The 14,225-nt window shown below is 38.8% G+C and overlaps 2 protein-coding genes and 1 long non-coding RNA gene across 4 annotated transcripts in view; 1 reads left to right on the top strand and 2 right to left on the bottom strand.

Annotated features, from left to right (window-relative positions):
* LOC116721714 (acyl-coenzyme A thioesterase 1-like) overlaps positions 1-6,392 on the bottom strand; it is a 36,407-nt gene extending 30,015 nt beyond the window's left edge. The window contains exon 1 of the mRNA XM_032565618.1: positions 6,346-6,392. The gene's annotated coding sequence lies outside the window, so the exon portion shown is untranslated. The remainder of the gene's footprint in view (positions 1-6,345) is intronic.
* Positions 6,393-8,419: 2,027 nt separating this feature from the next.
* Positions 8,420-11,707, bottom strand: LOC116721717 (acyl-coenzyme A thioesterase 5-like). 2 transcript variants are annotated; one of them, XM_032565622.1, is made up of 3 exons: positions 11,242-11,707; positions 10,241-10,422; positions 8,420-9,147 (listed from the first exon to the last, which is right to left on the bottom strand). In XM_032565622.1, the coding sequence occupies exons 1-3, from the start codon at positions 11,690-11,692 to the stop codon at positions 8,539-8,541; spliced, it is 1,242 nt and encodes a 413-aa protein (XP_032421513.1). In that variant the 5' UTR covers positions 11,693-11,707; the 3' UTR covers positions 8,420-8,538. The 2 variants fall into 2 exon arrangements, with proteins under 2 accessions (XP_032421513.1, XP_032421514.1); XM_032565623.1 differs by having other exon boundaries at positions 10,241-10,419.
* A 234-nt stretch (positions 11,708-11,941) lies between these two features.
* LOC116721720 (uncharacterized) lies at positions 11,942-13,334 on the top strand. The gene is made up of 3 exons (XR_004339675.1): positions 11,942-12,338; positions 12,437-12,499; positions 12,763-13,334. It is a non-coding gene; the product is annotated as an uncharacterized LOC116721720 (long non-coding RNA).
* The last annotated feature ends 891 nt before the right edge of the window (positions 13,335-14,225 follow it).

Genomic DNA, 14,225 nt, shown 5'->3' with positions numbered 1-14,225 from the left:
CATTGTACAGTGCATACAGCAGTTAAACTAGCTGACCAAATGTTCTGAAGGTCAGCTGAGGTTGCTTGGTAACAGCACAGTGTAACTTCCTCTGGAGATTTATGAAACTGGTCATTTACTTAACACCAAAAAACATTAACTGATTATCAAAAAAACAACTGGGTGTTCTTTTTTAAATTCTTGTAAAGTTTATAAAAACAGTTGAGAAAATTTATGGGCTATTTCTTTGTCTTGTTCTTTACTTTGCTGGTATTTCCACATTTTTCTGTTTTGCATTGGTTTTTTCTGTTTACTTGTTTTTTTGTTAAATTTTTAAAGCTAAAATTTCGACAGGTTTTGTAACGGGTAAATTATTTTTTTTACCAGTTTCCTGTTTGCAGGTTGTCTCAGGGTGCACTGGCTTCCTCCTATAGTCCAAAAACATAACTGTTTGGTTAATTGGTCTCTCTAAATTCTTCTTCGGTGTGAATAAAAAATACATTTGATGAGTAAAATATCAAAAATATATATTTTTTGATATTTAATAAAATATTTTGGATTCACAGTGGCTCAGTTAGTTGCACTGTTCCCTTGCAGCAAGAAAGTCCTGAGTCCTGTGAATCCAGGCGAGGTTTGAATGTTCTCCATGTGCATGTGTGGATTCTCCCTGGGTAGTAAAGCTTCCTCCCACAATACAAAAAGATTTTAGATGGATGAAAATTTGGAAGAAAATTTAAACTTTTTAATATTATTATTACTGACATTACTATTACTGATATATGCTGATATATATCAGTGACGTTCGATGAGGTTCATAGCTGCTCATATACAGTATATATATATATATATATATATATGAGAGATACTAAGATGCATAACATGCCGGCTCAGACGTCGCCCGGCCAAACAAGGTCTGCGTCAGGTGTTGGGGAACCAGAGCACCTTGATGACAAATGGGCTACTGGAACAAGACAGAAATGTGCGAGAGATGAACACAACACAAATGCTACGGCAAAAAGGAGGAACCTGGATGTCAGAACTGTGAGGACTTAACTACAAGCCCTCCTCGGCGCCAATTACAACGGCTGAGTGAAGTACCATCAGAAAGCCTCATTGAGAATGTGAATGCAGCATTGAGAACGATCCCTACCAACACCATAACTCAGCATCAGTGATCCTTGAGATACTTGGCTATAAGAGCAGCCATGAGACCAATACCAACAATGGAAAAGACGGTTAGAGGCTAAAATCAAGGTAACAAGGAGGGAAGTGAGCCAACTGTCAGAGCTCCAAGCCTTGGCCAGCTGCCTAAAGAGATACACAAGGGAGAATGAATCCAGAAGGATTAACTGGCTCTTCTCCACTCCACTCAGCTAAGGTGTACTCTCAATGGCAGGGTAATAACAACAGAGTAGACCCACCAACGCTGGAGACTGAACAATACTGGAAAGGCATATGGGAAAATGAGGCGTCCCACAACAGCAATGCACAGTGGTTAACCATCACTGTGACAGATGTCCAAGAAAGAGTCTCAGGTATGAAAAACTGGACAGCACCAGGGCCTGACATGATCCATGCCTACTGGCTAAAGAAACTCACTGCCCTCCATGAGCGACTGGCAGGCCAAATGAACCAGCTGCTACAAAGTGGGACTCACCCTGAATGGTTAACTGAAGGGCGGACAATCCTAATCCAGAAGGATCCATCAAAAGGTCCAGTCCCACCCAACTACCGACCAATAACCTGCCTCTCCACAACATGGAAGCTCATGTCAGGCATCATAGCGGCCAAGATAAGCAAACACATGGATAAACACATGGATAAACACATGAGCACGGCACAGAAAGGTATCGGTGTAAATAGCAGAGGAGCCAAACACCAACTCCTCGTAGACCGCACAGTTGCCCGAGACTGCAAAACCCGACACACCAACCTGTGCATGGCTTGGATTGATTACAAGAAAGCCTATGACTCAATGCCGCATACTTGGATCATTGAATGCTTAGAGATGTATAACATCAACAGGACTCTGAGAGCCTTCATTGCAAACTCAATGAGGCTGTGGAAAACCACCCTTGAAGCCAACTGCAAACCACTTGCACAAGTGTCCATCAAATGTGGCATATACCAAGGAGATGCTCTGTCCCCGCTACTGTTCTGCATAGGCCTGAACCCCCTCAGCCAAATTATCAACAAGACTGGCTACAGATACCGACTCAAAAATGGGGCCAACATCAGTCACCTTCTCTACATGGATGACATCAAGCTGTATGCCAAGAGTGAGCGAGACATCGACTCACTGATCCACACCACCAGGATCTACAGCACGGACATTGGGATGTCATTCGGACTAGACAAGTGTGGTCGGCTGATCACAAAGAGGGGGAAGGTCATCCGCACAGAAGGGGTCTCACTCCCAGAAGGAACAATAGCAGACATAGAGGACAGTTACAAGTACCTAGGTATACCACAAGCAAATGGCAACCTCGATGAGGTCACAAGGAAAGGAGCCACAGCTAAATACCTCCAACGAATAAGGCAAGTCCTGAGAAGCCAGCTCAATGGCAAGAACAAAATCCGTGCGATAAACAGCTATGCCCTGCCAGTAATCAGATACCCTGCTGGAATAATTAGCTGGCCAAAGGAGGAGATAAAAGCCACGGATATTAAGACTAGAAAACTACTAACAATGCATGGAGGGTTCCATCCCAAATCCAGCACCCTGAGACTGTACACGAGCCGCAAGGAAGGAGGCAGAGGACTAGTGAGTGTGAGAACCACAGTCCAGGACGAAACAACTAAGATCCATAAATACATCAGGGACAAAGCCTCAACAGACAATGTGCTCAGTGAATATCTCAGACAACAGGGAATGGAGGTTGAGGTGCCAGAGATGCCATCATGGGAGGACAAGCCCCTACATGGGATGTACCACCAGCAAATAACCCAAGTGGCTGATATTAGTAAATCCTACCAATGGCTGGAAAAAGCTGGACTCAAGGACAGCACAGAGGCCCTCATCCTGGCCGCCCAGGAACAGGCCCTAAACACCAGAGCAATAGAGGCCCAGATCTACCACACCAGACAAGACCCAAGGTGTAGGTTGTGCAAGGAGGCCCCTGAGACAGTCCAGCACATAACAGCAGGGTGCAAGATACTGGCAGGGAAAGCGTACATGGAACGACATAACCAAGTTGCAGGCATAGTGTACAGAAACATCTGTGCAGAATATGGACTGGAAACCCCGAGATCAAAGTGGGAAACACCCCCAAAGGTGGCGGAGAACGCCAGAGCTAAGATCCTGTGGGACTTCCATATCCAGACAGACAAAATGGTAATGGCGAACCATCCAGACATTGTCGTAGTGGATAAACAACAGAGGAAAGCCGTTGTGGTAGATGTAGCAATACCAAGCGACTGCAACATCAGGAAAAAGGAGCACGAGAAACTAGAGAAATACCAGGGCCTCAGGGAGGAACTGGAGAGGGCCTGGAAGGTGAAGACCACAGTGGTGCCTGTGGTCATCGGGGCCCTCGGGGCAGTCACCCCCAAACTGGACCAATGGCTACAACAGATCCCAGGAACAACATCAGACATCTCAGTCCAGAAACGTGCAGTCCTTGGCACAGCCAAGATACTGCGCAGAACCCTCAAGCTCCCAGGCCTCTGGTAGAGGACCCGAGCTCAGAAGGATAAGAACCACCCGCGGTGGGTGAGAAGGGAATTTTTTTATTTTATATATATATATATATACTGCAGCTATATATATATATATATATATATATATATATATATATATATATATATATATATATATATATACATTGTAAAAAAACACATATAATTTACAGTAAAACACCGACAGCTGGGGTTGCCATAATTCCACCGTAAAAAAAATTATGGGTAAAATATGTCTTTTGTATTATTGTAAAATGCCGGCAGCTTGGGATTCCATTCTTCTACGGTAAAAAAAATTACGGGTAAAATCTGGTTTTCGTTTAACGGTGAAACGTCGGCAGCAGGGGTTGCCATAATTCCACCGTAAAAAAAATTATGGGTAAAATATGTTTTTTGTTTTACGGTAAAACATTAGCAGCTGGGGTTGCCATAATCTGACCATAAAAAAAATTACGTGTAAAATATGTTTTTTGTTTTATGGCAAAACGCCGGCTGCTGGGGTTGCCATAATTCCACCATAAAAAAAATATACGGGTAAAATATGTCTTTTGTATTATTGTAAAATGCCGGCAGCTTGGGTTTCCATTCTTCCACGGTAAAAAAAATTACGGGTAAAATCTGGTTTTCGTTTTACGGTGAAACGTCGGAAGCAGGGGTTGCCATAATCCCACCGTAAAAAAAAAGCAATATGGGTAAAATATATTTCTTGTTTTACAGTAAAACGTCGGCAGCTGGGGTTGCCATAAAACCACCGTAATAAAAAAAATTAAGGGTAAAATATGTTCTTTGTTTTACAGTAAAACGCAGGTAGCTGGGGTTGCCAGACCTCCACCATAAAAAATTTTTACAGGGTAAGTCTGTTTTTTGTTTTACCTTGAAACGCCGTCAGCTTGGGTTGCCAGACTTCGACCGTAAAATAAATTATGGGTAAAATATGTTTGTTTTTTTTTTTACTGTAAAATGTCAGCAGCTGGGGTTGCCATAATCCCACTTTAAAATAAAAAATACGGGTAAAATGTGTTTTTTGTTTTACGGTAAAATGTCAGCAGCTGGGGTTGCCATAATTCCACCGTAAAAAAAAACAACGGGTAAAATATGTTTTTTGTTTTATGGTAAAACGCCGGCAGCTGGGGTTGAAAAACCTCCACCATAAAACAAATTACAGGTAAAAGGACCATGAGCTAGCACCTGCTAGTTAGCAGCCTTAGCTAGTGCACTAGGACTACACCGTGGTGAGTTCAGGACACCACAGTATCCTGAGCCACTGCTCAACTACAGGAACAGAGTTAAAAGAATCTTGGTGATGATGCTGCAGGATCAAGCAGAAAGACAAACCAGATAATTCTTTGTTTACTTGACAAATAACAGTAACTCTATTAACTGTAAACCCTGCTGTTTAACACAATAACAAAATGAAAAACTCTCCAGATTATTCTCAACTAATAGCATAATATTTAAAACCAAGTGTGGGGTTTGTGACACTTCAATAAAAGTTGATTTCACCATTTTTATGCTTTTGGATAACACTAGAATTGCTCTTTATTGAAGTTTCACAAATCAGATAAAGGTTTCACAAATCCCACACTTGGTTTTAAACATTATGCTATTGGTTAAGAATAATCCTGTCCAGGTTTGAAGAGCCTAGGTGTTGTAATTGTTTAGCTAGAGTTTCAGTTTGATATATAAAAGGCATTATAAATGTAATTATTAAGAAACCAAAATATCACACCAGCATTCTATACTTTGTAAATTATTTTTGCAGTCTGGTTTACGTTTTAACATCACTGATATAAACATCAGCAAAAATTTTAATTTGGCTGATTAATACCGTTAATTTTAGGGTAATTAGCTGCTGGCAATATTACAATATTTTTCTATAAATTTTACAATTACTTAGATTTTTACAACAGATTTCTGTGTTTCCTACATTTCATGACTGTCAAAATCACTTCAGATACATGTTTATTGAGTAATTGTAATTCCATGTATTTCTACAATAATGAAGTTCTTACGGTCAGAAACTGTTGGTATTTTACAATTTTTACCGTAAATTTACAGACTTTTTTTTCTACAATGCAGAGAGTGAGAGATATTGAGATATTGTCATGGTTAATTTCTACATTTTGGTTGAGAAGTTAATTAAAAACTCTTAGGAAGTTTATTTAAAAATATATTATTATAATTATTATTAATAACTGATCAGTGATGTAAAGTCCTTTTTGACAAAATCAGCGCCATTAAGTCTCAGACATGAAGCATAATTTTGAGTTTCAAAACAAATGTGATTCAAAATGTGATTTTGACCTTCACGTGCTGGAAATTAACTTTGAAATTTGACAAAATATGATAAACCTTTAGGGCTTAATGGACAAATTACGATTGTTCTAATAAAAGTGTTCTCTATAAAAATAGACTAAAGGTCAGTCAGTAACATATCGAACTCCTGTTTCTAAAGACAGACCCTAATTGTGTGACTATCTAAGCAAAACAGGCAACACTTTCACCTTTTAACAATATTTTGTGGCTACTGGAAACACAAAATCAATCATAACTTTCTTACATCTTGTTGATTCAAATATGTTATTTATAGGAATGTTAGAATCATTTACTCACCTTTTTGACAGTTTTCTTACGCCACACATGCCTTTCATATTAACACTGCAATAAAACCAACATGACTGAACTTACCGACAAGTGTGTCTTGCTTAGGTGCAGATTTCAGGTATTGTGACGAGAATTACTTACCAGCTGGGTTCTGGGCCGGACTGAGATTCCTTTTAACTTTAAGAATTACATCACAGTAATGGCTCAAAACCAATCTATTCTTAGTGGTGGAACTAGTAGTCCCGCTCTCTGTGTACTGGAAGACTTTTCCTTTTTATGTGCCAAGAATAAGCCCAAACATAGATCTGAATGCCATACAGTCTTATTCAATAAGACTGTATGGACTGATGACGCCTATCAGTTTAATAGTACCTTTCAAAAATAACCCTTTAGCAGGTATTAAACATAGTACGAAATAATTATAACTTCACTTGGTGATGAAACTGCTAACAAATGAAATTTTCAGTCACATTCTAATTTATGGCACAAGCCTGTTATTTGCTCAACTGCCTACAGTTGAAAACAGTTTCAAAATTCAGTCATATTTCTTGTGAAGAATTATCAAATAGTTATCAATTCCTGAAAACATCAACATCATGAGATTCTACAACAATCAAAATGTTATTAAACATTTCAAAAGCAGAATAAATAACTTCTGTACAAACCAAATGAATCCTTGTCAGTGCAAACTTTGTATTTTTCAATTATGTGATTCTGATTCCACAGCTGAACCTGAATTAGCGGCATAAATTTATGACCTGCTGAGTTATGCACTATAAAAACAACTCTGTAAATTTATGGTAAAAAATGGTAAAATTCCAACAGTTACTGACCATAAAATCCAAAACATTTCATTATCATAGAAAATACATGGAATTACCTTAACTCAATAAACATATATTTCAAGTGATTTTGACAGTCATGAAATGTTGAAAACACAGAAATATGTTGTAAAAATATAAGTAATTGTAAAATTCATAGAAAACTATTGTAATATTGCCAGCAGTTAATTACCCTAAAATTAACGGTACTAATCGGCCAAAATTACAAATGTTGCTGATATTTATATCTACAATGTAAAACTGTAAACCAGACTGTAAAAGTAATTTTCACAAAGAATAGAATGCTGGTGTGATATTTTAGTTTCTTTTTTAATAATGCCTTTTATACACCAAACTGAAATCTTAAAGGTGAACCAGGAATCACCAGATAATATGGGGCCCTAGACAGAATCATGATTTAGCCCCTCGGCCCCCTCCTACTAAGAACCTCAGCATCTCTAATCGTGTTTAAATACAGATTTAGTGAAGTCTATGATAGGGAGCCCAGGTTAATTGGCGAGTTTAAAATCAATCACTGATTATTGGTTATTATTTGCTGTGAGGTTTTTGTGAACAAACCCAGCAGAGATTACAACAAACACAAAGGTTACACCATATTGTAGCCATGGTAACACAAGAATCAAACTATCAAGATGATTCTTTAAACTTTACAAAGTAAACTTCCTAATTAAATCCTAAATATATATATATATATATTTCTCAGCTGAATGCATTAAACAAGATTTAATAACATTGTCATTCTCAATAAATAAATGCTACAGGTTTAGATCCTAGAATCGCCCCTGCTAGTACCTCATTCCATGACTGGCGACGAACCACTCCTCTTTCCACTACCTTTGCTGTTACTTGTCCGCTCTCCAATGAAAACATCAACCCACAGCTTCCAGGAATCACATTACTTCTGCGATCATCTGAACTTGGACCATTCCTCTTCTCCCCCACAAGAGAACCTAGCTCCAGTGACCTTACTCTCTGGTGGAGAATCTCAACTAGAGCAGTAAGCACTTTAACTATCATCATTTCTATGTTTCTAAACTGTCCACTTGCCTCTCATCTCCACTGCCTTCAGTTCTCCATCAGTTCTAGGACAAGAACCACACATTCAACTCATGTAGTATTTGTTCAAAATAAACTTTATTCATCTGATTTTTCTGAGTGTGTTCTGTATGTGGGTCAAGCGACTGGCTCCCATTAATACAACTGAAATATTTCTATTTGCTAAATGGATTAACAATAGTGTAGTTCAAAAAATTAAAAAAATGCTTTCAAAAACATGAGTTTATATAGATTGAGTTAAGGTTTGCTTTAATAGCGGATTTTCAAACTGTACTCTAGCTTTTTTTGTTTTGTTTTGTTTTTTGGAGTAACGGCTTCCTTTCAGCCCAAAACTCTCTCTTAGACATCTTGGCTGGTTTTTGATTGAAGGACAGCAGCACTATAACTTGGATTTAGTTTGAGTTTTGTCACAGTTTAAGTGAGTTCTGAAGAACTCCTGGATCTTCCTCCATAGATGGACTTCAGCAGCAGCGTGGGTCCGAGGCTCCCCCCCCCACATTACTGGCATACGTGCAAACAGATGGAAGCTAGAGTGGCAGTACGGTCCAAACGGGGGCTCTAAATAATGTCCGGCTCCAGGGTAGCTCACACTCTCAAAGTTCTCCTTCCCATGACGCTTTAGTCTGTCCACCATCTCGTCCATGTAGGCCTTGCTGTCCCAGTTGAAGTCGTCCTCTGAAGCTACAAACAGGAATCGTCCGCTTGCTCGTTCAATAGGCACCAGGGATGCCTTGTTTTCCTCCTTCAGAGGATCATGCATGGAATATTTGGTGATAAAGGCTCCCGACTCGGTGGAAATCACTTTGCTGATGTCAAACTTCAATGCAGAGAGCATCTGTCTATTCTTATAATACAGGGGTAGGACTGTGCTAGCAGAGCAACCGTTGATCCACACCACAGCTTCAACTCCAGGCACAAAAGCAGCGAGGGAAAGCACGATTTCACCCCCTTTAGATCGGGATATTACCCCAACTCCTTTACTGCTCACCTGCAAAAAACATGAAATTAAGAAATAATGATCAAAACAGTCAGTTCGGGAATGAAAGGAAAAACTACTTTAAAAGAAAACGTAACTGCTTATTTTCAAGAGCACTTTAAAAGCTCATTAATATTTGGTCATTTAAAACAAAAGTTAAACACTTTAAGGCCATTAACTTCAGGTTTTTTTTGTGAAATGTTTCCTTTTCTCAACATTATTTTCTAACATATACTCTAGAGTCCAAACTTCTGGGGACTTTGGAGGATTAGGAATAAAAATGAATTATGAAATGAAACAGACTTTTGACAAAATATGTAATAAAACTATTAAAAATGTATTATTCTGGAAGGCTTAGTTTCTCTTATTATTTACATTTAACCAAAATAAAAGATTTAGACCCTGCTCAGATTAAAGATTATTTTAAATCTAAATCTGGCAGAGATTTATATAGTTTTGAGTTACCTGAGACTTCACTATGAGTTTATAGCAGATAGACAATAGAATGTTTTATTTATTTTGGACATGAGAAAAACAGAAACAAAATAAAAATGACTAAAACAAAGTAAACAACAACCAAAATACTCAAATAAAAACTAAGCGTCATAACAAACCATGTCTGAAAGGGAGAACCTTATTTAATCCCACTCCTTCTCTTTTTTTAGGGTTAGGATTAATTACCAGTTGATTTCAGTATCCAAAGAACCTTAAGAATGGATATTATATACAATATGCATATTTACAGAAAAAGAAAAAATAAATAAATAGTTCAACAAAAAAAGAATAAATGGATGGATGGGTGAATGGATAGAAAGTCTGGAAAATGGATTGAATATAGAGGGATAGATTGTACATTTTTCAATGAGAGTTTACTCAGCAACAAAAAATAAATGTATTCTATAGTGTGTTAAACATCTTTAAGGTTGTTGCCTGAAAGATCTGACCTGGGCCGACACGCCATTGAATATAGAAGTTATGTTTTCTATAACCTGCTCCCAGAATACAGGAGACAGGATGAGATGTTGCATGTTTTTCAATTTATTAGTTTGTTTCTTTAACATAAAGTCATTTTATGGAAACTAGGAAACTGGATGTGTCTCGTCACCTTTGGCTGATTTTGTAGAAACTTCACTGCCTCTTCGAAGTCGTCCAGATTCATCCTTTCTAGTTTGGGGTTGTTGAATACGGGAAAAGCAAGAGTTATAAAACCTTTATTGGCCAGCAGAGAGGCCCTTTTCTCTGACATGAAGGTGCCCAGATCCAACACAGCAGGAAACGGACCCTCTCCTTTAAGAAAAAGAGAACAAAAGAATTTTAAATACCCATTTATTAAAATGTAAAAGTCTGTTTACCTGTTAAAGGTGATTTATTATGCTTCCTTGAATTGGTTAGGATAAGTCTGGGGGCTACACAAAACACAAAACATATTCATTGCAGTTTTTGCACAAAATCACTCTTAGTTAATGAGACTTCATTCTTCCGAGTTCTGCCTATGTTGAGCTGTTTTAGGGCCTCTTGTCACTTTAAATCCAAAGAAGTTGCTGCTGGCCCCGACCCCCAGCTCAGCATTTACACTTGCATGTGAAAATGGTTGCAAACAGATGCACAAGCAGAAGTGGAGCCTCCTGCACAATCAACAAGACAAGGGGTTTCTGAATGGTAAACAACAAAACAATCATATTTCCAGCAGCCATTGTACAGTGCATACAGCAGTAAAACCAGCTGACTAAACATGCTGGAGCTCAGCTGGGGTTGCTAGGTAACAGGCTGTGCTTTGCTGGGGTTGCTAGATCACAGGAAGTGACTGACGATTTGTGACGTTACATTCAAAATGTTTTTTTAAATGGCAAATTTTTTAGACACCAAAGAACATTAATTTACTGCCAAAGACTGGATGCATGCAAAATGTAAACTTTGCATAATAGGTTCTCTTTAAAACTTAAGGTTTGCAGCTCAGAGACATTTTTAAATTGACCTTTGGTGCATTTGTTAACTCAGCATACTTTAAGTTCTTCATAGAACGTCTGCAGTGAAAATATGTAGAAAACCTTTTAGGTTCTGAAGGATAATGCTAATTAAAATAGTTAATGAGGGCGTCATTAATACCTGGCGGGGTAAACAGGACTCCTTGACTGTTGCCCACTTCGACAGGAACTCGCATGACTCCATCTCCCATGAGACGCCTCTCATTGGTCGCCTCGGCCAGCATCCCGCCCTCCTCCTCATGCACAGAGAAGTTCACCACGAAAGGTTCCAATGCTTTGTCCTTATTGAAATATTTGTGTAAGGTATCTGCCTTCAGTGACCTCAGCAGACCCATGGGTTCCACCCCGACGTAGCTCCCACTGAGCGAGGCGTCTCTGTTCAGGTCGATCTCCCCTCTGCCGTCGGCGCGGTAGCTGGCCGAGGAATTGAACACCACTCCTTTCTCATCGGTGGATCTGGCTCTCAAGGTGACCAGCTGCTTGGACCTCAGTCCGGCCACCTTCACCTGAACGGGCTCGTCAAATAAACACCTGGCGCTGGGGAGCAGCCTGAGTCTGATCTGGGCCGACATGCTTTCTGAAATTGAAAGAACAGTTTACATGTTCGTAACATTTTTTGCACAAAATAATTCTCAGAGAATTATTTAAGTTTCTTTTACAATGAGCTGTTTTAAGGCCTCTTCTTGCTTTAATCTCAAACAAGCTGCTTCTGGCCCCGCCCCCAACTCCACATTTAAACTCACATGAAAATGGCTGCAAATAGATGTGCAATTATACAACCATGTGTAACCCACATAAAATGGGGATGCCTCTTTAAGAAACGGAGGTTAAGGAAGCTAGGTGGTCTACCTAGCCAATAGGAAGTTTAGTTTCCAGTGAGTTTAAACCAATCAGAATTCGGACTGCCGCTGCAGGACCCGCCCTTCCGCAGCATTGAGTGTGTAAGCGAGAGAGATCCGGAAACGATTAAGCTGGGCAGCGTGAGAGTCTCTGTTTTAAAACAGTTATACAACTCTAAACAAACGCTTTCCCAGATCATCCGACTTCTAAGCTGGACGCGTGAAGTGAAAAAAAAAGAAAAGGAAAGACAAGTTCACTTTTTCTGCTGAACACCGTTAGAGCTGACTCGTTAGCTCTAACGGCCAACGGCTACTGGTTTAGCTCTAACGGCTACTAGGCTAACGTTTTAAGTTCATCTTGTTCTCCGTTCAGCTGAAGGTAAAACCTAATTTACGTTATATTCTTACTTTGTTCACAATGATAGCTCATATTATCAAGGCTAAAGCATGGAAAATATGCCTTATTACACTATCTAGTGCCTCACGGGTCCGGACTGAGAGCCACCATATTGTTGTCCCTAACGTGTCGCATTGAGATCGGTGAGCATATTCTGTGCCTTTCATTTGGGTTTTTGTTCTGTTTATCACATTTTTGTTGAATAATATTGTTTATCTGAACTATTTGATTATTAAAATGTAAACTTTTACTGATTTTGGATAAAATGTAATGTTTAATATTGTTTGAAGAAATGCTTTTGTAATTTACAGTAATTGATGTCAAATATACAGAAACATGATTTAAGGATTAAAGCTAGAACAGCTTAATAAAATCCTATGATTCTGCTGGTCCTGTCTGTTGACAGGTCAGGTTTTTTTGTTTATGCTGGATTGTTCCTGAGGTGGATTCCTCCTGTGACTTTGATGGCGAGCCTTCCCACCTGGACTTAGAAAGAACTGGATTCCTGGATTCCTTCTTTTCCGTTTGGAGTCCTGCTGCACCCCGCGGTGTGGTAGGCTGGTACCACTCACATCTTCACACACAGTTGGTTATGAATGAGACCACTGACTGACATTTTTCTTTTTATTGTTTAATCCTGGAATTTCTGATCTCACCTTTTGGACTGGTTTTTATTTGGTACTTCGTAACAAACTGCTGTGTAGGAAATTCTCCTCATGTGAATGGTGTTGAGCTGAACCTAATTGGAACTGGAATTGATTGATCTGTTGCCTATTACGATTTAGAATTCAGATTACCAGGGTGCACCCAAAAGATTCAAAACTGAGAACTAGCACTTGGCCAAGTATTTGTATTATTTTTTTGTATTTTATTGTGTGTAATTTTATTTTCATAATTGTGTGTCTTGTATAACTGTTTGTTAATTTCATGGTTTATGTCACTAAAGCCAGTTGTTTTTTTTAAATTCATTTAACTGCCTTTGTGTGTCATTTAAACACCCCACTATGCTCCGATAGTCGAACCTATTGGCCCATTCATCTAATATATAAAATACCCTTCTCATCTGTGTTACACATGCATCTTTGAAAAGCAGAATGGCGCCTCCTGCACAACCAAGAAAAATGCAAGAAGTAGTTTCTGAATGGTGAGTCAGCAAAAGAAACAAAAAAAACACTTGTCTTTTCCTGCAGCCATTGTACAGTGCATACAGCAGTTAAACCAGCTGACTAAATGTCCTGAAGGTCAGCTTAGGTTGCTTGGTAACAGCACAGTGTAACTTCCTCTGGAGGTTTATGAAATGGGTCATTTACTTAACACCAAAAAACATTTACTGATTATCAAAAAAACAACTGAGTGTTTTTTTTTTATTCTTGTAAAGTTTATAAAAACAGTTGAGAAAATTTATGGGCTATTTCTTTGTCTTGTTCTTTACTTTGCTGGTATTTCCACATTTTTCTGTTTTGCATCGGTTTTTTCTGTTTACGTGTTTTTTTTTTGTTAAATTTTTAAAGCTAAAATTTCAACAGGTTTTGTAACTGGTTTTTTACTAGTTTCCTGGCAGGTGGGGTTGCATAATTTCACAGTAAAAAAAAATTATGGGTAAAATCTGGTTTTGTTTTACGGCAAAACGCCGGCAACTGGGGTTGCCATAATTCCACTGTAAAATTACGGTAAAATACTGGCTGCCAGTATTTTACCATATTTGCTAAAATACGGTAAATGTCTGGCAACCACAGCTGCCGGTATTTTACAGTATTTCCTAATATATGGTAAATTACAGTATTTTCTAAAATACGGTAAAATACCAGTAAAAACGGCCATACTGCCTGAGGCATTACGGTTTAAGATTTTGGCAACCGTGACTTTAGG

Source organism: Xiphophorus hellerii, chromosome 6, assembly GCF_003331165.1.
Source record: "Xiphophorus hellerii strain 12219 chromosome 6, Xiphophorus_hellerii-4.1, whole genome shotgun sequence".
Lineage (NCBI taxonomy): Eukaryota > Metazoa > Chordata > Actinopteri > Cyprinodontiformes > Poeciliidae > Xiphophorus > Xiphophorus hellerii.
The sequence above is the reverse complement of the archived record's forward strand: the minus strand, read 5'-3'. Positions and strand labels throughout refer to the sequence as shown.